Source organism: Cetorhinus maximus, chromosome 19, assembly GCF_964194155.1.
Source record: "Cetorhinus maximus chromosome 19, sCetMax3.hap1.1, whole genome shotgun sequence".
Taxonomy (NCBI): domain Eukaryota; kingdom Metazoa; phylum Chordata; class Chondrichthyes; order Lamniformes; family Cetorhinidae; genus Cetorhinus; species Cetorhinus maximus.
The window spans coordinates 6,202,937-6,228,640 of record NC_135897.1 but is presented as its reverse complement, the minus strand read 5'-3'; the positions used below and the strand labels follow the sequence as shown (position 1 = coordinate 6,228,640).

At 45.1% G+C, this 25,704-nt stretch overlaps 1 protein-coding gene across 5 annotated transcripts in view; it reads left to right on the top strand.

The window, feature by feature from the left end:
* The window catches only part of cox18 (cytochrome c oxidase assembly factor COX18), a 42,307-nt gene extending 17,998 nt beyond the window's left edge, over positions 1-24,309 (top strand). For 2 of the 5 annotated variants that reach the window (XM_078563443.1, XM_078563446.1), the window contains 6 exons: positions 5,080-5,551; positions 12,821-12,921; positions 14,764-14,930; positions 18,312-18,430; positions 21,872-21,979; positions 23,113-24,309. In XM_078563443.1, coding sequence (XP_078419569.1) covers positions 5,090-5,551; positions 12,821-12,921; positions 14,764-14,930; positions 18,312-18,430; positions 21,872-21,979; positions 23,113-23,286 — 1,131 coding nt within the window. In that variant the 5' untranslated portion in view covers positions 5,080-5,089 and the 3' untranslated portion in view covers positions 23,287-24,309. Of the gene's footprint in view, positions 1-1,796; positions 1,878-3,096; positions 3,173-3,230; positions 3,407-5,079; positions 5,552-12,820; positions 12,922-14,763; positions 14,931-18,311; positions 18,431-21,871; positions 21,980-23,112 lie in introns of those variants that run through there. The other 3 variants (XM_078563442.1, XM_078563445.1, XM_078563444.1) reach the window with 3 other exon arrangements.
* The last annotated feature ends 1,395 nt before the right edge of the window (positions 24,310-25,704 follow it).

Here is a 25,704-nt window from a genome sequence, read left to right as displayed (position 1 = left end):
GTTTGTCCAATTGATTAGTAACTGTGTCCTAATAACAGATCCTAGTAACTTCCCCATAACTGACATTAGACCAATCGGCCTATAATTCCTAGTTCCTAAAGCTTTGACAAAAAAATGTCTCTTTTTTCAGTAATACTCAAATTACTAGTTTCTATTTGCTGCTACTCTTGAATAATGGAGTGACATTAGCAGCAGACAGTCTAGGACAGATGGGAGGGTGTGAATTGACCAGGCACAAAAAAGTTAGAACCGTAATTCAAAAATCATTTGTTCTTCAGTGAAGATATCAATTAATTCGTAATAGCTGGAAAACCAGTAGAGCTATCATCATTCATCTAATTCCCCCAGAGACTGCATCATCTTTCACTATCAGCCAGAACCTTTTCTCATTCATTCCAACATCCCCTAGGCTTCACCGCTGGCCCTCATTTACCCTTCACACTGGAACTCATTGATGTCACACTGAATCTCACTGTGGTCACACTGGATCTCACTGCCTTGGTTCAAACATGGACAAGAGAGCTGAACTCCAGAGGTGAGGTGAGGTGAGATCAAGGCAGCATTTGACCGAGTGTGGCATCAAAGAGCCCTAGCAAAACTGGAGTCAATGGGAATCAGGGGAAAAACTCTCTGCTGGTTGGAGTCATACCTAACACAAAGGAAGATGGTTGTGGTTGTTGGGGGTCAATCATCTCAGTTCCAGGGCATCAATGCAGGAGTTTCTCAGGGTCGTGTCCTCAGCTCAACCATCTTCAGCTGCTTCATCAATGACCTTCCTCCCATCATAAAGTCAGAAGTGATGACTGCACAATGTTCAGCACCATTTGCGACTCCTCAGATACTGAAGCAGCCCATGTCCAAATGCAGCAAGACCTGGACAAAATCCAGGCTTGGCCTGACAAGTGGCAGGTAACATTCGCACTATACAAGTGTTAGGCAATGACCATCTCCAACAAGAGAGAATCTAACTATCGTCCCTTAACATTCAATGGCATTACTGTCACTATATCTTCCACTATCAACACCCTGGGGATTACCATTGACCACAAACTGAACAGGACTCGCCATATAAATACTTTAGCTACAAAAGCGAGTCAAAGGCTAGGAATCCTGCGACGAGTAACTCACGTCCTGACTCCCCAAAGAGTGTCCATCATCTACAAGGCACAAGTCAGGAGTGTGATGGAATACTCCCCACTTGCCTGGATGGGTGCACAACGCTCAAGAAGCTGGACACCGTCCAGGACAAAGCAGCCCCCGCTTGATTGGCACCCCATCCACAAACATTCACTCCCTCCACCACCGACGCACAGTAGCAGCAGCGTGTGTACCATCTACAAGATGCGCTACAGGAATTCACCAAGGCTCCTTCGACAACACCTTCCAAACCTACGACCACTACCACCTAGAAGGACAAGGGCAGCAGACATATGGGAACACCACCGCCTGGAAATTCCCCTCCAAGTCACTCACTATCCTGACTTGGAAATATATCACTGTTCCTTCACTGTCATTGGGTCGAACTCCCTTCCTAACAGCACTGTGGGTGTACCTACAGCACATGGACTGCAGCGGTTCAAGAAGGCAGCTCATCACCACCTTCTCAAGGGCAATTAGGGATGGGCAATAAATGCTGGGCCCAGCCAGTGACACCCACATCCCATGAATGAATAAAAAAGAACTGTGGTAACCCAGGATCTCACTGGGGGGTCACAGTGGATCTCACTGAATTCGACCCCGTCCCCAGCGGAATGGTGGCGGCGCGATGACGTCAGCACGTGCCGGTGATGTCAGCACGTCTAGTGCGCAGGGGGAGGGAAGGAAACCCTGGAGCCGGTGTGTCCGGGAGAGGAAGCGGGACGAGAGCACAGTCCGCGGTATGCGTGTGGGAAGTGACCGGGCTCCATTATACTGGGCCCCGGATCAGCAAGTGAAGGTCACCCCGTGCAGGGGCAGAGTCCCGGCTGTTCAACCCCGCTGTGGGAGCGGAGAGGACTTGGCTCCCCCAGCAACGGGGGCTGTTGGAGGAGGGGCTACAGGCTGGGGGTGGGACTACTGGTCGGGAGAGGGGGAGAGGGTGAAGGGTCACGGCGGGATCGGGGTGGGGCTACAGGGGGGAGGGGTCGGGGTGGGGCTACAGGGGGGAGGGGTCGGGGAGGGGCTACAGGGGGGAGGGGTCGGGGAGGGGCTACAGGGGGAGGGGTCGGGGAGGGGCTACAGGGGGGAGGGGCTACAGGGGGGAGTGGTCAGGGTGGGGCTACAGGGGGGAGGGGTCGGGGTGGGGCTACAGGGGGGGAGGGGTCGGGGTGGGGCTACGGGGGAGGGGTCGGGGAGGGGCTACAGGGGGCGGGTTCAGGGTGGGGCTACAGGTGGGAGGGGTGGGGAGGGGCTACAGGAGGGAGGGGTGGGGAGGGGCTACAGGGGGAGGGGGTCAGGGAGGAGCTACAGGGGGGAGATGTCGGGGAAGGGCTACAGGGGGAGGGGTCGGGGAGGGGCTACAGTGGGGTGGAGTCAGGGTGGGGCTACAGTCTTGGAGGGGTCGGGGAGGGGCTACAGGCTTGGGAGGGAGGGGGAAGGACTACAGACTGCAGGGGAGGGGCTACTGGTCAGGGGAGGGGGGAAAGGCTGGGGTGGGGGGAGTCGGTAAGAGGCAAAAGGCTGGGGGGTGTCAGGGGAGGTGTTATAGGCTGGTGGTCATAGATGGGGCTACTGGTCAGGGGAGGGGCTAAAGGCTGGGCAGGGTCAGGGATGAGGCTCCTGGCTGGGATAGGGGCTACAGGCTGGGGCTTGGTGGGAGGGGCTACATGCTGGGAGTGTTGGGAGCGGGGCTACAGGCTGGGGGGGTGGGGGTGTGGTCATATGGCAGGGCTACCAGTCAGTGGAGTGTTTAGGGATGGGAGGAGCTGCTGCTAGTTTGGGGGGTGTGTGCTGGGGAAGGAATAAGGGCGTGATGGTCTACACCTGGGAATGGGGTCCAGGGAAGGGAGGGCATACCTGGTGGTGGGATCTGTTTTCAAGAGGTTTCGGGGTGGGTGTGTGCACTGTCTGTTTGGGAATGGTGAGGTTGGCTGGGGGGAGGCGGGATGGGGTTTATAGTTTGTGGAGGGCTGGGTGAATGATCTGATCCCAGGACACCTTATGTGGTCAGTTTTTGATATCAACATGGATTGTGGTCAGTAGAATTCCATTTGGATGCTCTACATGAATCTCCAGTGGGCTGTGCAATCCTAGGCCAACAATTCAAAGGGCCACTTTGTGTGGATTAAATACATCAGTTTACAGACCCTTGATGTTGCCTTGCCTCTCCTTTCAGATATGGACTTGTTTTCTTCTTTATTTTTGTGAGGAGCCCTGGCATTACAGTGTAATTACCTACCAGAACAAATCAATGAACATGGGAATAAGAGTAGGCCTTTCAGCCCCTTGAATTTGTTGAGCTACTCGGTTTAGATCATAGATGCTCTACCTCAGTTCCATTTGGCTGCCTTTGCATCAAACCCAGTTATGAAAATTTCAATTAATCTATTATCCCCAGTCTTTTAGAATAGTGAGTTTCAGTACCTTTTGTGTGAAAATGGGATTCCTGATTTCACTCCTTAAATGGCCTAGGCTTAATTTTAAGATTGTGCTTCCCTTGTTCTGCATGGGGTTGTTATCCATATTATTGGAAGGTAGCCATGGAAAATGCAGCTAGGAATATATTATCTGGATGATATACGACTAAGATCCATCTAGTTTGCCTTCTGCCATTCTGGTAGTCACCTCATGCAACAACAATATCTAATCAATCAAAAATATGAATTAGGAGCAGGGGTAGGCAACTTGGCCGCTCAAGCCTGCTCCACCAATCAATGAGCTCATGGCTGATCTGATTGTAACCTCAACTCCACATTCCCACCTACCCCCAATAACCTTTCACCCCCTTGCTTATAAAGAATCTATCTAGCTCTGCCTTAAAAATATTCAAAGACTCTGCTTCCACCACCTTTTGAGGAAGAGAGTTCCAAAGACTCATGACCCCCGAGAGAGAACATTTCTCCTCATCTCTTTTTTCATTGGGCGACCCCATATTTTTAAACAGTGATTTCTAGTTCTAGATTCTCCTACAAAAAGAGGCAAAATCCTTTCCACATCCACCCTGTCAAGACCCTGCAGGAGCATAGTCATCGCTCAATCTTCTCCTGCAGATACAAGGCTATCCAATAAATCATGGCTGTCAATCTCTATCAATTAGTCTACAAGAGACCCAGACATGATGTGAGAAAACCCCCCCGGTGGTGGAGAGCTTTGGGAACTATAGGTCTAATGTGACCTATTCTTCCCAAGCATGTTACACCTCATCAGCATAGAATTCAGAAGAAACCCCTTTACCCATAAAGTGATTAGAATGTGGAATTAACTAGCACAGAGATTAGCTGAGGTGAATAACATGGATGCCTTTAAGGGGAAGCTAGATAAGCACATGAGGAAGAAAGGAATAGTAGGATATGTTGATAGGGTTACATGAGTGCCTTACTACGAGGGCCCGCAAACAACCCAGGTAGGGTTTACGTACATGGAGTCCCCCACTGCTGCTAGGTGAATGGTGGTAGCATGAAGCATTTTAGTGGGCATTAATTTCCTACATAAGGGTCTCAGTTGGCATGGTAGGAAGGGTGCCTTCCTGCCCTGGACTTAATCGGGGCAGAAGTAGGAAGGCAGTGGGGTACCCACCTGTCATCCTCTCACCGATTAAATGCCCCCCACCACCAAACTCGCCACAGGGGATGGCATTAAATTTTTCCCACAGTCTTCCCATAGAATTAAACTGAGATATAGGCTTTGTCATGGTGAGATAAAGTCTTTTTCATCGAATTAATTGTGGGCTATCAGTTTGGATATGAAGTTCCCACTATTAGAATAATGGTGGATCTAAGTTTGAATTTTCAACTCTTGACTTGGCGGGATATAAGTTCAAAAATGCATATCTTCACATCAGGAATAATTGTTCCTGTCCAAACTGCTGAGTGTAAGATTGAAGTGTGAGCCACTCTGCTGAAAGATTTTGTACTTATCTTTTTTCTGGTTTGGGCTTTACAGATTTCCCAAAATGCTGTGCTGCCGGGTATTGAAACTGGCGAAGACATTGGCATTGTCATATGGTGGAGCATGTGTGTTGAAGCGATGCCCATGGGAGAGAACCCAAGGATTATCCTGTTCAGCTGCTCATGGAATCATTCAAAAAGGCCGATGGATAGACTATAACGGACAGTTGCCCTCATTGTTAGCAGCAACGATGGGCAATGGAGTGTTTCAAAGCCCCACATTTTGTCACAGAAGGACACTGTCATTAGCCTCATGCTTGTCTGCTCCAGCAGTTACAACTCCTCACCAGGGTTGGTACGAAAGCTTTGCTGACTCAATGCCTGTTCACCTAACGCAAGATCTCCTGACTCATCTGCAGCATGCCACAGGATTGCCATGGTGGGCAAGCATAATTGGCACCACTATGACCTTACGAGTGACTGTGACACTCCCACTAGCTGTTTACCAGATGTACATTATTGCCAAGGTGAGTGGGGAGCCTCATGACATCTTGTCAGTCCGGCGTCATCGGTAACTTCAAAAAGAGGTATTGGTCCTGTCAAGCCCTGTGCTCATTACGCTTAGCACTAGATCACTGACAGAGACCCAGTGGACCAGTAAAGGCATGCTACTAGGCTTAATTACTTCAATTAGTGAACAAGCTGTTGAAATCAGTAAAGACTTTGTTCTTGTACATCAGAATGCATCCATTCAAAAAAAAAATGTCCCTAGTTTTCTTTCCTTACAATCTGTCATCTAAAGGGACTAGCTATTGTTGGGGTGTGGTTCACCAAAGTGACTATTCTTCACAAGGATAATGTTCCAACATCCTGTTGCTGCTCGTAGCGGTTGCCAGATGTTAAGGTGCACACTGCACATGATTTTCTGATCAGTTAACAGGGAATTCTGACTTCTAAATAATGGAATTCCAGTCTTTAATTTTTTTTTTACCTCTGCCTCCCCTTGGCTAGCGCTGCCAAAGCTGGGAGAACAGCATCTCAGAAAGCTTGCAAATACTGTGTCATTAACTAGGCCAGGAGCAGGCTTGGGGAGGCTTCACTCATCCCAATGGGAGGGTGCACTCTGCTGCTGGTAATTTGGTGGAGCCGGGGGGGGTTCAGTAGAGTAGCGGAGTTGAGGTTTGGAAGCTGCGGATGCGGGAGGGGAGCAGTGGAGCCAAGTCTACACCCGGTTCCGCAAGTCCTGGGTGGGGTAGGAAGAGAGCAAGAGCAGCGGAACCCAAGCCTGATGCAGAAGATTTTTTTTCACTCCGGAAAACTTGGAACCAATGGCTTTAGAGGATGTAAATGAAGGTGTGCCAAAACTGGAGATTCCCAAAGTTAGTGAGGTAGATTTGGCATCGTGCATTATTTATTTAATGATCCAAGCCATAAGAGAGTGAGATGTTTAAAACTTGTGCATTTGATGACTCCTGATCTCCAGTGAAAAAGGAATTACAGAATTCTTTGTTGTATTAAAAAAGTTCGCAGGACACAAAATCTTTTTCTTATTTAGTGAGATGCTACTTTGTTATTAGCTTTAAAATATCAGATGTTACAGACTTGTCCATTGCAAAGAAAGAAAAAGCTCAAGGTGTAAGAATCTCTCTTACACAATGCAACATCAGCATATTGAGAGTCAAACACAGTTCTTGTGTTCATTTATTACTCAAAGTACTTTTAGGAAATAGACTCAGAACAGTCTTGTTTAGATTAATTAGTATTCTAAAATTAATTTGACTATGTGCCCCTGCTGCTAATTCAAACTGGTACGATTTTTGTTTATAAGGTCTTCATTGAATCAAGTGCAAAATAGGATGAAACTGACAGATGGATTGACATGCTTTGACATAGTACAACTAGCTACCCAGTAGAGTGCAGCGAAGCCCATGCCTCGACTGATTACAGTGAATCAGTGGCAATTTTCAGTCACGGTGGCCTGGCCATGAAGGGACTTGTGGGGCCCCAGAGCAGCTTGGTGTTGCTGTAAGACTGTTAGAAAGGCCAGACTCTTGAGTGAGTCAGTTGGCCGGGGGTGGGGGGGGTTAGTGTTGGGAAGAGGATCATGTGTGAGAGTCTGTGGTAGGGGAAGGAGAGAGTGGGTTGGGGGGAGGGTGGTGGAGAGGAGAGGGGCTTCACTCCGTCTTCCCTGACTTGGGAATATGGAAAGCTTGATTGAAATCTACATGAGGAACATAAGCCCTTGTTTCATTTTGCCCATTTAATGTTGTTTCACTTTAACGTCAGTAAGCTAACAGGGCCTGTAATCTTGTTAAGGATTGCAAAATTTGTTTTGTCATTCCTGTGAGACCCAATTGGCACAATTTTGGAGTAGTCGCTCCCCTCCCTCCTCCCTGCTCTCGAATTGTGGCCTCTCCCCCCTCCCCGCTCCCGAGTTGTGGCCTCTCCCCCCTCCCCACTGTCCAGGTTGTGGCCTCTCCCCCCTCCCCACTGTCCGAGTTGTGGCCTCTCCCCCCTCCCCACTGTCCGAGTTGCAGATTCTCCCCACTGCCCGAGTTGCTCCCTCTCCCCCCTCCCCGCTCCCGAGTTGTGGCCTCTCCCCCCTCCCCGCTCCTGAGTTCTGGCTGCTCCCCCCTCCCCACTGTCCAAGTTGTAGCCTCTCCCCACTGTCCGAGTTGTAGCCTCTCCCCCCTCCCCTCTGTCCGAGTTGTAGCCTCTCCCCCCTCCCCTCTGCCCGAGTTGTGGCCTCTTCCCCCTCCCCGCTCCTGAGTTGTGGCCTCTCCCCCCTCCCCACTGCCCGAGTTGCTCCCTCTCCCCCCCTCCCCACTGCCCGAGTTGCTCCCTCTACCCCCTCCCCACTGCCCGAGTTGCTCCCTCTACCCCCTCCCCACTGGCCGAGTTGTGGCCTCTCCCCCCTCTCCATTGCCCGAGTTGCTCCCTCTCCCCCTTCCCCACTGCCCGAGTTGCTCCCTCTTCCCCCTCCCCACTGCCCAAGTTGCGGCCTCTCGCCCCTCCCCACTGCCCGAGTTGCTCCCTCTCCCCGCTCCCCACTGCCCGAGTTGCTCCCTCTACCCCCTCCCCACTGCCCGAGTTGCTCCCTCTTCCCCCTCCCCACTGCCCGAGTTGCTCCCTCTTCCCCCTCCCCACTGCCCGAGTTGCTCCCTCTCCCCCCTCCCCACTGCCCGAGTTGCGGCCTCTCGCCCCTCCCCACTGCCCGAGTTGCTCCCTCTCCCCCCTCCCCACTGCCCGAGTTGCGGCCTCTCGCCCCTCCCCACTGCCCGAGTTGCTCCCTCTTCCCCCTCCCTGACTCACCCTCTCACTGCTTCCCTTCCCTGGACCTGCGTTCCCATTGAAGATCCCGATCTGAAGCCAGAACTCCAATGTTGTCGAAGTCCCCAAAGGTGCAGAATTGCTCGGGCATGTTTTCTTTAAATGCTCCTGGTTTACTGCTCTTCTCCCGAACCCTTGCTTACAGTGTCATTACCTGGCACTTGTGTGGCACGAATGTTATTTGCCACTTATCAGCCTAAGTGGCGAGTAACATTCATGCAATCTAAGTTCCACTTACTGGCTTACTGCATATAAAATAACATTTTTACAAAATACTTGAAAACACATTTTATATTTATAGATCAACAGAAAATACATCGTATAATATGTGAACTTTAATTATGTGCTGAATGTTATTATGCTGCTTTGTTTTTGCTGGTGTCTGGACTCGTTAATTTTCAAGAGCTGTAACTGGATGGGACAAAGCAGCCCACTTGATTGGCACCACATTCACAAACATTCACTCCCTCCACCATCAATGCACAGTGGCAGCAGTGTGTACCATCTACAAGATGCACTGCGGGAACTCACCAAGGCTCCTTAGGTAGCACCTTCCAAATCCACAACAGCCAGCATCTAGAAGGACAATTGCAGCAGACTCATGGGAACACCATCACCTGAAAGTCTCCCTGCAAGTCACTCACCATTCTGAATTGGAAATATATCACTATTCCTCCACTGTCGCTGGGTCAGCATCCTGGAACTCCCTCCCTAACAGCACTATGGGTGTACCCCCCTACACCACATGGACTGCAGCGGTTCAAGAAAGCACCATCTTCTGAAAGGCAGTCACGGGATGGGCAATAAATGCTGGCTAAGCCAGTGACACCTACATCCCATGAATGAATAAAAAAAACATTTGTTCATGGGATGTGGGCATCGTCGGCAAGGCCACCTCTTGTTGCCCATCCCTAATTGCCCTTTAGAAGTTGGTGGTGAGTTAAAATGGGGTCACATTGGAAAATAGTTTGGGAAGCACTGCCATAGTCCTTTGTTTCACTTCACAGATACATAACCCAGCAAGGTCATGTTCTGTTGTTAGTGTGGACTTCATCCTGTATTATATGCACTAACTCCATTATAGGCTGAATTGCTACTTTGCCGATTTGATTCAAATCCATTGGTCCACTGTCTTGACGGTAATAGAAGGTAAACAAAGGGAAAGCTAATGTTTCTACCCACTTTAAAACTAATAATCTGACCTATTTGAAGTGATGTACAAGTATTTGCATTCACTATAGATTGTAAAACGTGCTATAATTACATGATTCCTTGTCACAAAAGATTTTCAGACCTTTTTGTCTTCAGCCACTCTCGTCCCTGCATTTAAGTAACGTGTCCAGTGCAGGCCTGCATTATCATTATGTGCTCCTTATAGACGAGGAAACCCATCTGCAGTGTGAAGTAGAAAAACTACTCATAATGTGTAAATCTAGACAGTGAGTATGAACAGACTATTGAACTGTGCACCACCTGAATCTCTTCAAACCTGAACTGCACTTTCTAACAGGGGTGGGTTGATCACAACTAGCAATAGGAACTCCTTGACAGATTTCTTTTCCCTAACTCAGAGGTAGGAAGCCAATTTTAGGAGTCCTACCATTCCAACACTATCAATTTCTCCTGATGTTAATATATCTTGTGGGCTAAGTAACCTCTACCAACCAGCACCCAGTGTTAACTGACTGAACCTCAACTGAGTTTTTTTTAAATTTATTCATGGGACATGGGCGTCACTGACAAGGTCAGTATTTATTGTTCATCCCAACAGCTCCTGAGCAGATGGTGGTGGGCCACCTTTCTTGAGCTGCTGCAGTCTGTGTGGTGTAGGTATACCCACAGTGTTGTTAGGGGGTTCTAGGATTTTGACCAGTGATGATGAAAGAATGGTCATATATTTCCAAATCAGGAGGATGTGTGACTAGAACGGGACCTTCAGATGTTGATGGTCCCATAAGCTTATTGCTTTGGTTTTTAGGTGATAGAAGTAATGGGTTGGATGGTATGCTTGAAGAAGCATTGATAAGTTGGTTGCAGTGCATTTTACACATGACAGTTACTGCGTTGGTAGTGGAAGGCATGGCTGCTTAAGTGGACTACTTTGTCCTGGATGATGTTGTGCTTGAAGGAGCTGCACTCCTTTAGACAAATGGGGAGTATTCCATCAGATTTCTTTTCCCTAACCCAGAGGTAGGAAGCCAATTTTAGGAGACTTGAGCCTTGTAGCTGATGAAAAGGTTTTTGTGAGTCAGGAGGTGAACTACTTGCCATAAAATACCCAGCCTCTGACTTGCTTTTCTAGTCGTATCATTTATGTGACTGGTCCAGTTAAGTTTCCAGTAAACGGTGATCTCCAGGATGTTGGTGTGCAATTCAATGATGGTAATGTTGAATGCCAAAGAGAGGTAGTTGGATTCTCTCTCATTGGAGATGGTCATTACCTAGCACTAATGTAGCGCAAATGCTACTTGTGACTTATCAACCCAAGCCTGAATATCATCCAGGCCTTTGCTGCATGCGATCACAGACTGCTTCAGTATCTGAGGACCTGCTCACTTCTTTTACTCCATGTGGGTTAGTAACTGTCTTGTGTTGGAATGATAGATGTCATCCATGCTTGTGCTTTTAAACAAAGCATTGTCTAAATATAAAATAATGTAACTCAGCTCTCCTCACTAGGAATGCCTGTGAGAAGAAAAAGCCTTTGGGGTTCAATTGGCTGATCCCAGAGTCAAAGAAATATCATATCCATATCATGTCTCTCCTCCAGCTAAACATTGAGAAGACTGACTGTCTTCAGGGTGGAGGGGGAGTTCCATGCCCATGCCACTGATTTTCACCCCCCTGCTGCACAACCATCCCCAGCCACTCAGGCTGAACCAGACTAATTGTAGCCTCTGTGTATTATTTGACCCCAAGCTAAGCTACAGATCCATAGTCTTTCCATCACAGACTATGTACATCCATCTCAGTAACATCTCTCATCTCCGGAACTGACTGTTTCAATACTATTTGGTCCTGTTGGCTTCAGCTCTTCTAAAATTCTGCTGCCCATATCCTAACCTGTGCCTAGGCTTGCTCTTCTGTTTCCCCCCTCCACTCACTCACATTGATTCCCAGTTTCCAAATACCTACAATTTAAAATTCTCATTCTCCTCCAGCTCAAGTTATTTTTATGGCCATGCCCCTTTCAATCTCAGTAACCTTTAGTCCTGCACCCTGCTTCCCTGAATTCTGTTCCTCTGAGTCTTCCCTTTAGTGCATCCTCCCTCCTTTCACCCCATTATTGGCAGCCAGGCTTTCAGCTGACTGGGCCCCCACTCTCTGGAATTCCTGATTAATAGCAAATAATTTAATAACTATGCTAAGCCCCTCCTTCTCATCCCCCTCCTTACCACACCTGCCCCACCCCCCATACACACACGCACACATTGGATACTGAATGCCAGACAAGAAGTCCCACAAATCAGAGCCAGTAGGTGAGTACGGAGAGATGGTGGAGAGGGAGAGGTGGGTGTCATCAATATATGTATGGTAGATGACCCTATGTCTGCAAATGATGTTACAAATGGACAACGTGTTTGAGGAACAGAGACAGCGGCTGGTCATGGGTAGATCATTGGAGGAGACATTTAGGAGGCAGAAAGAGATACTGTGGCTATGAACTGATTAATATAATTTGCCTCCTATTCATTCTTTAGATAAGCCTAGGCAGTTGAGTCTATGTAATAAAAATATAAAATGCTGGAATTATGCAGCAGCTCTTTGAGCATCTGTGGAGAGGTGAGCAGAGCTAATGTTTTAGGTCGTAATCTTTCATCAGAACTGGGAAGAGTTTAGAAGTGTAATAGGTCTATATCTAGGTGAAGTGGGGGACAGTGAATAAAGAACAATAGGCGAAGATCTGTGATAGGGCGGAAGGCGGGAGACATTAAATGTTACGAGTTGGTGGGGCAGAGCCAAAGAGAGTAGTAATGGGACAAGAAAAGAAACAGTGGATGGATCACGACCCGGGACATTAACTCTGTTTCTCTTCCCATAGGTGCTCTCTGACCTGCTGAATGTTTCCAACATTTCCTGTTATTAATTTAGATTTCCAACATCTGCAGTATTTTGCTTTTGGACTAGTGAGCCTATGTAGATGTCGCAAACCCCCAGAGGTATGAAAGCTAATATTTGGCCCTGTCCTCAGCACACATTCCTGTAGGAGTGCTAGTGATTAAAAGCCGCAACTTACACCCCAGTTCCCCAAAGCCTGGGTACATGAAAGCCAGTTTCCATATCACTAAGTGTGATCCTGCTGAGAGCTACTGTTTGAAAAGAAACCAAGGTACTTCCTGAGCTGTATCTTTACAATGGAAAACATGTGTGCATATTTGTGAAGAGGAATGGATAGAACTATTAATTGGAAATGTGCTTTCTTTTGCCGTGCATTTTCTAAACAGGATTTCATTCTTGTTAGCTAGGTTGAAAATTTACAGCCGGAGATTGCAGAACTAGCCAAGCGACTGCGTTATGAAGTATCTGTGCGCGCAAAGCAAGTTGGATGGTCTGAAAAGGTGGCTCGGTATGTGTACCTATATTTATTTCCTTTAAAAGCATGAAAGACAGTGTAGTTGATCAGATTATGTTTGTAGCCTTGGAGCAAACTATCATTGTCAGGGGGAACAGTAAGAGTGAGACTAGCCTGATATTTTTATTGTTGTGAAACCAAAGCAAGGTACATGGGAAGATGGAATAAATCAAGGAATAGTGATCAGGACATGACAAATAAAGGTTTAAAAGCCTGTGGATTGTAGCAAGAAGGAAGGACTGAAGGAGGTAAGGAGTTCCACAGAAATCACGTGACATATTGGGTATTGGCTGGAAACTCATCGCAGTTTCACAATAGGGATGCATAAGAGCATGTAGGATGGTGTATTTGCTGCTTAGGAAGAACAAAAGAGGAACACATGTTAGACTGGAGTTGGGTAGAGGAAGGGACTCTGGGCTGTGTTGTGTCTGACTGGGGAGCAGAATTGCCTGTTGTGATGGTTGTTCTATGTAGTGGTGAGCTCTGGTGGGGGGAAACCTGGCTTAAACTTGGAAATTTGTATGTATTAGCACCAATGTAGGTCGGTTCCATACTCTGTTATGTTGTAAATAGTGACTTCTACATTTTGCAACCTTAAAATCAAGACTACAGTTAATCTGAAATTCATCTTGAAATTTTGTCATAATGAACATTCCAATGCCCATCACAGATAGAATAGATGAAATGGGTGCTGAGCTAGGAAAGGAGATGAGCAGCGGCGATCAAAAGCTTAGTTGAAGAGATGGGTTTTAAAATGATTCCTCAAGGAGGAGAAAGAAGTTTAGGGAGCGATTTCTCGAGCTTAGTACATCCTTAATCATCTGGGTCCTATCAATGATGGATGGGAGCAGGAGGATGCACAGGATACAGTGTCAGGGAAACAAAGTACTGGAGTAGGGGAAGTGGAGCTGGGGTATATAAGGGTGGAGACAGATCTGGAGCAGAGTTATGGAGGAATTTGAGGACAAGTATTTTAATTTTGAGGTACTGGATTGGGACTCAGTGTTCGAATGCTTGTTCAACAGTACGAAGTCAGTGGAAGGTTTGAAAGAGGCGATGAAGAAAAGAGCTAGATGTTGACCATGCACATGTGGAAGCTGACTCTTGTGTCTTTAGGTGATGTTGTCAAGGAGCAATATTTAAATGAAGAAGGGTGGGAGGTCAAGAATAGATTCTCGGAACTCCTGAGATCATGGTGTAGGAGTAGAATGTCGAGCCATTTCTGCGGGTGTCAGGAATAGATATTGCATTGCATTGCAAGGGCAGTCTCTTGGAATTGGACAACAAAGAGGCATTGGAAGAGGATGGTGTGGTCAACCATGCTGAGTGACTTGAAGAGGTCAAGGAATGATATTGCAGCATGGCTGCAATCACAGTGGAAGTTACTTGCAACTGAATAAAGCTGTTTAGGTGCTGAAAGGTGTGAAGACCACAAGGGATGAATTTGAATGTAAGAACGTGTAAAGTTACCATTATAAATGCAGAAATTCATTGAATAAATGGCCTTTCCCATATGCCAAAAAAAAATTAGTTTACATGCTTATGTTGCCATGAGGTTAATTTCCCCTAACCCAGTACCTGAGTCAGTAACTCTGTGCATCATGTGACTGTGATGTACACTGGTAAAAATGTGATCCTTTTTATAATTTAAAAAAGTTAGAACTGATCATGACCAATCGTATTAATTTTGATCTGATCAGCATAGTATTGAGATCATAAAATAAACTGCAAATAATGATGACCTCCCGCACTCGATAAGCCTGTGTGCATGTGTGTTTTAAGCAGGCATTTATTTATTTATGATGTTTTAATCCATTATTTTGTCTCTGGGGTCAGTTTTCACTTCAGGAAGAATCTGCAAAGAATCATCTCTGAGTTGTATGTACGTGACAACTGTCATCCTTTCAAAGCCAGCCTGCTCATCTGGGTCCAGCTACCACTGTGGATTTTCATCTCTATTGCCTTGCGGAATCTGAGCCTAACAGCGCCTGATGCCGCAGCAGGTACTTTGCGTTACCAGCATTGCCAGGTGTATGGTATTTATTTTATCTGGTGCCCGATTGTCACTGAAAAGTGCAGGAAAATGTCATGGGGTGGTGATATTAACTCTCTTTAAAATGAAATGGAAACTGGTGAAAATAAAAACTGGGAGAATCTTATAGGAAAATGGCAGATAGTTAAAGTCTGAAATTGCTGAATTAGGGTTGAGCTCTGTTTCAAGTTTCACAGGTTTGCACAGGGTGCTTTCTTGGTTTCAGTCTTACCAGTCATATCCACCAATTGATCTTAAATTCCTTTCAATATTTGGTTTATTTTTACTGTGACTTGGGACCCACAACCAAACTCTTCTATCCTGTATTGCCTATTGCAGTCCTGCATGTGACATCACATGTGCTCTTCGGATTTTTCAGGAAGGTGAACTGAAAAGTATTTGTTGTCCATCCCTAATTGCCCTTGAGAAGGTGGTTGTGAGCCGCTGCCTTGAACTGCTGCAATCCATCTGGTGCAGGTACACCCACAGTGCTGTTATGAAGGGAGTTCCAGGATTTTGACCCAGCGACAGTGAAGGAACGATGATATATTTCCAAGTCAGGATGGTGTGTGGCTTAGAGGGGAACTTGCAGGTGATGGTGTTCCCATACATCTGCTGTCCTTGTGCTCCTAGGTGGTAGGCGTCGCAGGTTTGGAAGCGCTATCAAAAGAGCCTTGGTGAGTTGCTGTAGTGCATCTTGTAGATTGTACACACTGCTGCCACTGTGGGTCAGAGGTGCAGACAGTGAATGTTTAAGTTGGTGGATGGGGTGCCGAGCAAGCGGGCTGCTTTGTACTGAATGGTGCTGAGCTTCTTGAATGTCGTCGAAACCGCATTCATCCAGGCAAGCGGAGAGTATTCTATCTCACTCCTGACTTGCACCTTGTAGGTGGTGGACAGACTTTGGGGAGTCAGGAGGTCAGTTACTCACCACAGGATTCCTAGCCTCTGACCTGCTTTTGTAGCCACAATATTTATGCAGCTGTTCCAGTTCAGTTTCTGGTTAGTGGTAACCCCCAGAATGTTGATAGTGGGGGAATTCAGCGATGGTAATGCTGTTGAATGTCAAGGACGATGGTTAGACTATATCTTGTTGGAGATAGTCATTGCCTGGCACTTGTATGGCAAGAGTTATCAGCCCAAGCCGAGATATTGTAGAGGTCTTGCTGCATATGGACATGGACTGCTTCAGTATCTGAGGAGTTACAAATGGGCCTGAACATTGTGCAATCATTAGCAAATATCACCACTAATGACCTTATGATGGATGGAAGGTCATTGATGAAGCAGCTGAAGATTGTTGTGCCCAGTACACTACCCTCAGGAACACCTGCCATAATGTCCTGAAACTGAGATGAGTGACCTCTGACAACCACAATCATCTTCCTGTATGCTAGGTGTGACTCCAAACAGTGGAGAGTTTTCACCCTTATTCCCATTGACTTCAATGTTAGCAAATTGAGGCACAATTGTAAACAACAAACTCTCATTTTACCTGAAATTATTACTGCTAAGAGTTTTTTTGAGGATGTAACTAGCAGGTAGATGAAGATCTAGTATATTTGGTTTATCAGAAAGCATTTGATGAGGCACTACCTGAAAGGTTGTTGAACGAGATGAGTGCTCATGGGATTGGGGGTAATATATTAGCGTGTTTAGAGTATAGTTTAAAGGACAGAATACAGAGAGTAGGAACAAACAAATCATTTTTTTGTTTGGGCAGGCTGTAACTAGTGGAATGCCACAAGAATCTGGAGCCTCAGCTATTTACAACCTACATTTGTGATTTAAGATGAAGGGACCAAGTTTAATATATCCAAATTTGCTGGTGGTACAAAGCTAGGTGGGAATTTAAGCTGCGAGGAGTACATAAAGACTCTGCACAGAGGTATAGATATTTTAAGTGAGTGGGCAAAGAGGTGACAGATACAGTATAATGTGGGGAAAAGTGAGGAAGAATAGAAAAACAATATTTTAAATGGTGATAAATTATTAGTAAAAATAAAGTGCTGGAAATACTCAGCACGTCTGGAAGCATCTGCGGAGAGAGAGAGAAAACAGAGTTAGCATTTTGAGTCGACTGTGACCCTTCAAATTATTAAATGTTGGCATTCAGAGGGATTGGGTGTCCTTGCACACTAAATACATAAACTTAATATGCAAGTATAGCAAACAGTTAGCAATAGCAAATGGTATTTTGCCTTTTATTGTAAGAGTATTAGGATACAAGAGTAAGGAGGTCTTGCTGCAATTGTACAGTGCTTTGGTGAAAACACCTGGAGCACTGTATGGTTTTGGTCTCCTTACCTAAAGGAGGATATACTTGCCTTAGGGGTTGTGCAACGAAGGTTTACTAGACTGCAAAATACAAAGGAGAAGATTGAGCTACTGGTCTGGAAGTTTTTGATTGAGCCTGGCTGGAACAATGTAGGAGGCCAAAGATTAAAAGCTTGGATTAATCGCGAGGGGTAAAGGTCAAGCAGAGCAATGAGAGGTTATCTCATTGAAGCAATCAAAGTTATGAAGGAGCTGACAGGGTAGATACTGAGATGTTTCTACTGGCTGGGGAATCTAATACAAGGGGCACACTTTCAGGATGAAAGGCCCATCACTGAATATATTTAAGGCTGAGATGGACAGATTTTTGATCTCTCAGGGAGTTGAGGGATATGGGTGGTAGGCAGGAAGGTGGAGTTGAAGCCCAAGTTCACCTCTGATCGTATTGAATGGCAGAGCAGGCTTGATGGGCCATGTGATTTTTTTTGCTCCTATCTCTTGTGTTCTTGTATAGTAAACAAGAGACTGAATATGATTTTAAACCATCTCTTCCATCTGAATGCACCTAACAGCACTGTAGGTGTACCTACACCACATGGCTCCTCACCACCTCCTTGAGGACAATTATGGAAGGGCAATAAATGCTGGCCTAGCCAGTGATGCTCACATCCATGAGCAAATTTTTTTTGAAAACTGTCTTGTCTTTTCAGATTGCTTATATAATCTTCTTTGTATTTCCAACACTTTTTAAAGAAAAAAAATCAACAAATAATCTCTCGGTGTGCAGTGTTTTTAACTTCCACAGTTTGCCTTTTGATTTGGCTCCTCAGTGCATTTATCCCTTTTTACCTTTACCCTCATTACCATTGTCCTTGCCTTTCTGATCCTTTAGGAAATGAGAGGCCTGATGGAGAGATGGATGAGCATACAGGTGGCAAATGGAACATTGCTAATGCTTGATGGTTAGAGAATGATTGCAGTGGGTAGTGGATAGTTGGAGGGTTTTGTATTTGGTGGTATGTCGATAGGCCATTGGGAGCATGCGATAAACTTTTTATCTCATTTTTTGCTGTAGCGTCTGCTGTTCAGGACCTAGCAATGGGAGGAGTACTCTGGTTTCCTGACCTGACTTTGCCTGATTCCACCTGGATTCTGCCCATCTCATTAGGACTTGTAAACCTTTTAATAGTTGAGGTAAGGAGATCGTTTTGGACTCATGCTGGCTGTGAAAGAGAATGTTTTCATTTACATGACTGCACATTTAAATAGCTGTGATTTTTGCTTCTGCACAATGTACCTCGGAGCAATGAAGGTCAAACATTATGTGCTACAGGAGAGTAGATTTTGACTCATTATCTTGTAACACCCACATTATTCCAACCAGTACCACCCTCTGGAATACTATATCGTGGAATGATGGGACACGGATCCATGCCAATGATTCTCTCAAGTACTGAAATCCTTTATTTATCATAATAGTTGACAATTGCCAAGTGGATGTCGAGCACTTCCTCAAAGGAAAAAAAAACTTAAATAACAGTTGTGTTTTAATTAGTCTTCCAAATAGTACTTTTGCTGGGCGAAGGAGAAAAGCGAAGGAACTGTGCACCATCTCATCCCCCTCAATATCCCACAGCCAAAAGGGCTGTGAATTAATCTCCACATGTACCAGAACAAATGGTCTTCAGGGGTACAGGTAAATTGCAGTTGACCTGCAGGTCACATTATGAACAACACTGCTTTACGTAAGCTATTACTAGCATCAACATTCACTCAGTTGGTAGAGGAGCACACAGTGCAGTTGTAACTTGTGCAAACAATGTTAATGTAGCTTTCTGTATTCTTGAAGTTTCCATGTGACTTTCTTCAAACTGTGGCTGGTGAGCTGGTTGTGTAGAGAACAGTAGGGGAAGTGAGTGATGTTTTAATTTTTGTTTTAACAAGTGCAGTATCTGTACAGTGCTCTGTGGCGTAGGGTGTCCTTGCACATACCTGTACTCCTGGATGTCAAAAGAAACCAATTACATTCTTATTGAATAAACCAAGCTAAAGACCTTATTTGAATATCATGTGTAGATTTATTTATTTGAATTAGACCATGTCTTCTGATCAAGTGATCAAAAATATCAATTGTAAAGAATTTTATAGAGTAAATGAGAAACTGTTTCCTCTGCGAGGAGAGTCAGTAATGAGATGATGCAGACTTAAGGTAATTGACAAAAGAACTAGAGGAGGGATGAGAATTTTTATTTTCACACAGCAAATTATGATGATCTGGAATGCATTGTTTGAAAAGGTGACTGCATATAGTGCCACCATTATTCCCAGCCTAAATAGATATGAATGGGGAATTTTCCTGCCAATCACGCCCGAAGACTATAATGTTAGAAGTGACTGACTTTACTCATATAATACAAATTATGGAACTGTCTGCCACTCACTGCATTTTACTGGACTAATAATCCTGCTTTTATTGGAAAGTGGTGCTGTGGTTTAAGTATGAGTTCTCTTGAAGCAGATTGAAATTGTTTTCCGTAGTGCGCTGAGTAAACAGACTTTGTTTGCCACGAGTTCTACAATTAGTACACCACAAACTGATTGGCAGATGCAGTGTAAGTCATTGGTTGACATGGTGCTGTCAGTATGGACACTCTGTAGAAGATGGAAGCAAATTCAGTAGGGAATGCAATTTATAGTTAAACATTTGCAGGGCGATGGGGAAAGAGCAGGAGATTGGAACTAATTGGATAGTCTTTCAAAGGGCTGGCACAGGCACGATGGGCTGAATGGCTTCCTGTGGCAGATGATTGTTTCCTTTATCTGAATGTGCAGCAGCGATCAGATTGATTTTCTGGTTTATATTGCTAATGGCAATACCAGTATAAATAATAGAGGCTTCCTCTAATTGAGAACATTATGAATATGTGGTTACCGACCCGTTTATCTGCAAACTTGTGAACTGAATGAATTTTCAAAGACAGTGACATGATGGCCTCTGATTCATTTCTATTAGTTTGGCAATATAGCCTGGCAATCTGCTTGCTTTGTTAACTGTTGCAATGCAAAGGCTGGACGTGGTAACTGTAGACTCTTAGTATCACTCACTTCACTATTTTAGAGAAGAATGGAGTCGTCCTAGGTGTCACGGAAACCATTTATCCCTCAATCAACATCTGGTGTGACAGTTACCTGTTAACTTCCTGATTGACTCACAATTTGATGGGGCTTCCCCAAAGAAGGCAATGTGGGTGAGACTCCTTTCACCTCCATAAAATTCCACTCGAAGTGTGAGGTGTTGCCAACAATGCATGAGCTGCTGTTTTCCATTTCCGATATTTGAATTGTTTACCATTAAAAGCTTGGGAATGTTTAAATACCCAGGAATTGAATCATTTTACTAGTTTTTGTTGTGTGATTGAACTACTTAAGGGCTGTTAAGTGACAAGTAACATTCACCCCACACAAATGCCAGGCAGTGGATCTGACTGTCTCTCTCCTGACATTCAGTGGCATTACCATTGCTGAATTCCCCACCATCAACATCCTGGAAATTACCAATGACCAGAAACTTAACTGGACCAACCATATAAATACTGTGGCTACAAGAGCAGGTCAGATGCTGGGAATTCTGTGACGCATAACTCACCTCCTGACTCCACAAAGCTTGTCCAACATCTACAAGACACAAGTCAGGAGTGTGTTGTAATATTCTCCACTTGCCTGGATGAATGCAGCTGCAACAACACTCATAAGACACAATACCCTCCAGGACAAAGCAACCTGCTTGATCTGCACCCCAGCACCTCATCCCCTATCTTAAACAGACACTCCCTCCACCACCAGTGCACTGTGGCAGCAATGTGTGCCACCTACATGATGCACTACAGCAACTCACAAAGGCTCCCTTGACAGCACCTTCCAAACCCGTGAGTTCTAGCACCTCGAAGGACAAGGGCAGCAGATGCATCGGAACACCACTACCAGCAAGTTCCCCTCCAAGCCACACACCATCCTAACTTGGAAATTGTCACTGTTCCTTCTTTGTCACTGGTTCAGAGTCCTGGGACTCCCTCCCTAACAGCACCTTGGGTGTACCTACACCACATGGACTGCAGCAGTTCAAGAAGGCAGCTCACCATCACCTTCTAAAGGGCAATAAAGGATGGGCAACAAATGCTGGCCTAGCCAGCGGTACTCATATCTCATGAAAAAAATTTAAGTATTAGATTCATTAGCAGGATTCAGTTCACAGTGTTACAGGACCTCCCAGTAATGTCTGTGTTCTTAAGCCTATTACAAATTGTTCTGCTAAATGGTACTAGATGGCATAGAGTCTCTTGGTGTGGATTTTGTGAAAGGACTGCAATGAAGCTGTTAGATTTTCAATTTTTTTGTCGTCAGAAACCATAAAACAGTCTTCAGTAAACAGATTATCTGGCTGGGCCTTGAGAAACAGGTTCATGCTGCTGATGTTTTACTGTAATCTGAAATGGCTTCAAAATCGGAATGCCTGTCTTAAGTAATTTGGTGGAGAAATACAATCTCATTTTAGTAATCGTAGTATCTGATCACCATACCTGGCTCCTCTACTTCCAAACCTATAATGCTATTTTTGTTCCTGCTATTCAAATATAGATTTTTGCTCTGCGGAGAATCGAACTGTCAAAGTTTCAGAAATATGTCACCTCTGTGATCCGTGGAGTTTCAGTGCTAATGGTTCCCATTGCTGCAACAGTGCCCTCAGTAAGTGTTTTGTTGATCTGCTGGCCCCGTGACATTGCCTCTCACTTGAACTGTGTGGGTTCTGTCGTGCTGTTCTGTCTTGCTGCTGCTGTAAAGCGGCTTTATTTAAAATGATTCCTGCAGCAGCATTACCATTTTCAAAAGCGGCTACTTGCATTGTGGTGCACCACGTAGCAAACCAAGGAGGTCGAGTGCCCAGTAGAATCGAAGTATGTTTGTTTTCTCCATGTAAACCATTTAGTCTAACCCACTCCCATTTGCTTCCCTTTACCAATGATAAGTCCCTCAGTTTGAAGCAGAGTTTATTGACTCCTTTAACAATGGTTTGTGCCAGTCTAAACACCCTTTTGTGCACATTATTTTTCTATCCTCTCTTAGTAGTTTTGGTGATCACCTTAATTTTGTGCTTTCTCATTCCTGTTTCTTTGAATCATAGAAGCAATCTATTTCTGTTTGCCGTTTCAGAATCTTTCATATTTGGTCATCTCTTAACCATCTATCTCCACCAATAAAGCCCTCACTCTTTATTACTGTAACCGCCCCCCAGCACCTACCCCGTCGCCATCTACTAGTGACACCCATAAGTACTGCAACATTTCAGTCTTTTTCATGGGTCTGCTACTTATCCACTGAGTTAAACACACAATCATGACACACTCCAGCAGGAGTCACTGGACATTGATTGCTGGGAAACCCAGCTAACTTCATCCTGCCTAAGAGTTCAATTATTGTGTTCCCCTCATCACCCAGCCAATTGAACCAGCCTGGGATCCTCTAGACTCTGTGCCTAAAATCATTGCCTGGACAAATCAGTGGAGCCCCATAAGTACAGTCATTTATTACTGGGGATGATCTGTTGAGAGTTTCCGTCTCTGTACCACTTTTCATCTCATTGTAGAAATGTGGCATTCAAATCCTTAGACCCAATGTGTGGCCCACCCTTTCCTCCCAGAGACCCGGATTAATGGAATAATACCTTTTCCATGAATCTTCAAGGATTAGGCTGCCTCATTTTGAAATACCTCCTTTATTTTGTGTGTGACTGACTGTGTGTGTGTGTGTGTGTGTGTGTATATGTACAGCTATATGGGTTGGATAAGCTTGTTCAGTACCTTTCTTTTTTTCTATTCCAGTCTATGGCTCTCTATTGGTTGACCTCCAGCTGTGTGGGTCTTGGACAGAATTTGCTGCTGCGTTCCCCCAGTTTTCGTACTCTCTGCCGCATTCCCAAGATGAAGTCAGATTCAGAGACTCCTTTCAGAGACTTGTCAGCGGGGTTCATTGCAAAATATTTTCCTAGGAAGTGATCAACAGTGCATTGTGTGTGTGAAATGCATGCCAAAACTGAACAGGCTGCACCAATGTTCTGTCATGTTGGGTTTTTATAAGCTGAAATTTCAAAGGCAGAGTGAATCAAGTGTGCCCAGCAGGCAACAGGCATACAACTTGTATTACAGGTACCATGGTCTCCTGGTCATTGTGATGGTTTAATGGTTACAGATGTTTAGTTTGATTTTCTCCCTCATCCAGATTATTGCTGATTAGAGGAGATGAAAAGGTGCCGAAGCTCTAGGTAATTGCAAACTGTTGCAACTCCCTATAGAATCGGGGAGACGTTGGTGTAGCAGTAATGCGACTCAACTAGTAATCCAGGGGCGCAGGCTAATGCTCTGGAGACATGGGGTCAAATCCCACCATTTCTGCATTAATAAAACGTGGAATTGAAAGCTAGTCTCAGATATGGTGACCATGAAACTATCATCAGTTGTCATTAAAAACCTACCTGGTTCACCAAGGTCCCTTAGGGAAGCAAATCTGCCATTCTTACCTGGCCTGGCCTACATGTGAGTCCAGACCTACAACAATGTGGTTTACTCTTAACTGCCTGTGAAATGTCCTAGCAAGCCACATTGTTCGAGGGCAATTAGGGGTGGACAACAAATGTTGGCCTTGCCAGCGATGCCCAGATCCCATGAAAAAATAAAAATTTGTAAGTCAGTTGCAAGGCGTTTCCATTTGTTGGTGATTTCTTGGAAAAGTAAGCGAGTGCTTCTGGCTTGATTGTTTCCTAGTTTTGCTTCCTGGCGTTGGGGTAGAGCCTCATCGTTGTTTGCAGTCTCCAGGTAGACTGCCTGAGACTGGGCTGATGGTGTAATTTGCTATTTCACCTGCTTTAACAAACTGTTCCCACCTTTCTCCTCCTATTTGTTCTGATCACACTCCTACAGTTCATCATTATGTTACCCTACTGGGTAGGTGGATTTAAGTTTTTAACCCTATCCGAATTGCCATCATGTTTTGGTACTAAAACCTAAAGTAAAAGATTTTTTTATATAAAAACAGACTTTACAAATGCTTGATTATTTGAACTTTACATCATAAATGTTCAGAATTTGCCGAGAATGATCTCTTCAACTTGTACATAAAAGTGCTTGAGATCAAAGGTTTTGAAGAAGAACTACCTGAGACTGCAACACTTTGTCAGTGCACTGTACTCTTTCCCAATGCAGGCTTGATTCAAATGTTCTCCAGACTGGTGAGATGAAAGGCTCTTCCACTAAGATACTTTTCAAGTTTCTTCGTATAATAATGGAGTTTGGGCACTGGAAAGCCAAATCCTGGTGGACGAGTACTCTTACCACAAAACTGCTCAGTTTAACAGTTATGGATCTCCCACTAAAATGGTGGGAGATCATGGGGCATCTGTTGTTGAGGTCAATGTTTAGAAACGTGCTTGAGGCTATAGCCCTAAATGGGAGGTAGCATTCATGGTCATGTAAGTCTGTTTAAGAATAACACAAGTCCAGACCTGTGTTTTTCAAAGACAATATTGAAGAATGAGGCCATTTTAACACCTTACTATTGGACTGTTTCGTTCAGTGTTCTTATGACTTTTATATGGCATGGCTTTGTTCTCCATCTCCTTATATGTTGGCGATGCTGTTAAAAACCAAGGCTGCATACAGACTGCAGCCAGACATAACTCAATCTCTTGTGAAAGCAGTGTGATCTTCTAGGTTACTTGGCACTCATAACAGTTTATTGTTCTGGTCTATCCTTTATTATTCCCTCCTGTAGCCAATGCATTCCACACCGCAATCTGTCCTCGGACTGCAGATTTTAAAATGTATCGGAGTGTTAGAGATGGAAATTCACTGCAAAACTGGTTTGTGAACCGGACAATGGATAGGGGAGAGCACTTCTACCCTTCGCTTCAGACTGTCTTTTTTCTTACTCAGTCAGATTCAGGATCCAACAGTAAGGAGCTATGCAGACAAACTGCCACTACAATGCTCAGATTACCAATCGACAGGTATCTGAACCTGAAAGCTTCAGTTAGCTGTGGGGAAATAATATTGCCAAGTTTGGATTCCACACCTGCTTGCTGACTAAGTCTGGAACCGATCCCAGCTAGTTTGGAAGGCAGAAATCGTGGCTCAAATTCACCAATCATCCGAGCAGATTTCACTCAAAGGGTTTCTGAGGGTTCTATAACATGGAATTCTTATTCACAGATTTGTGGAGCCCACTAGTGAATTTACCTTTTTGGTCCACTTTGATGGGAAGTATTGGGTTCCAGTGGTAGTGTCCCTAGCTCTGGGCCAGAAGCTCTGGGTTCAAGCCCCTCTGCTGGACTTGACAATCATGGAAGGTGTGTTCATGACATGACCTAACAGGTTGATTGTCATCCTGTAAATCTATCCAATATGTCTGATGGCAGGCGG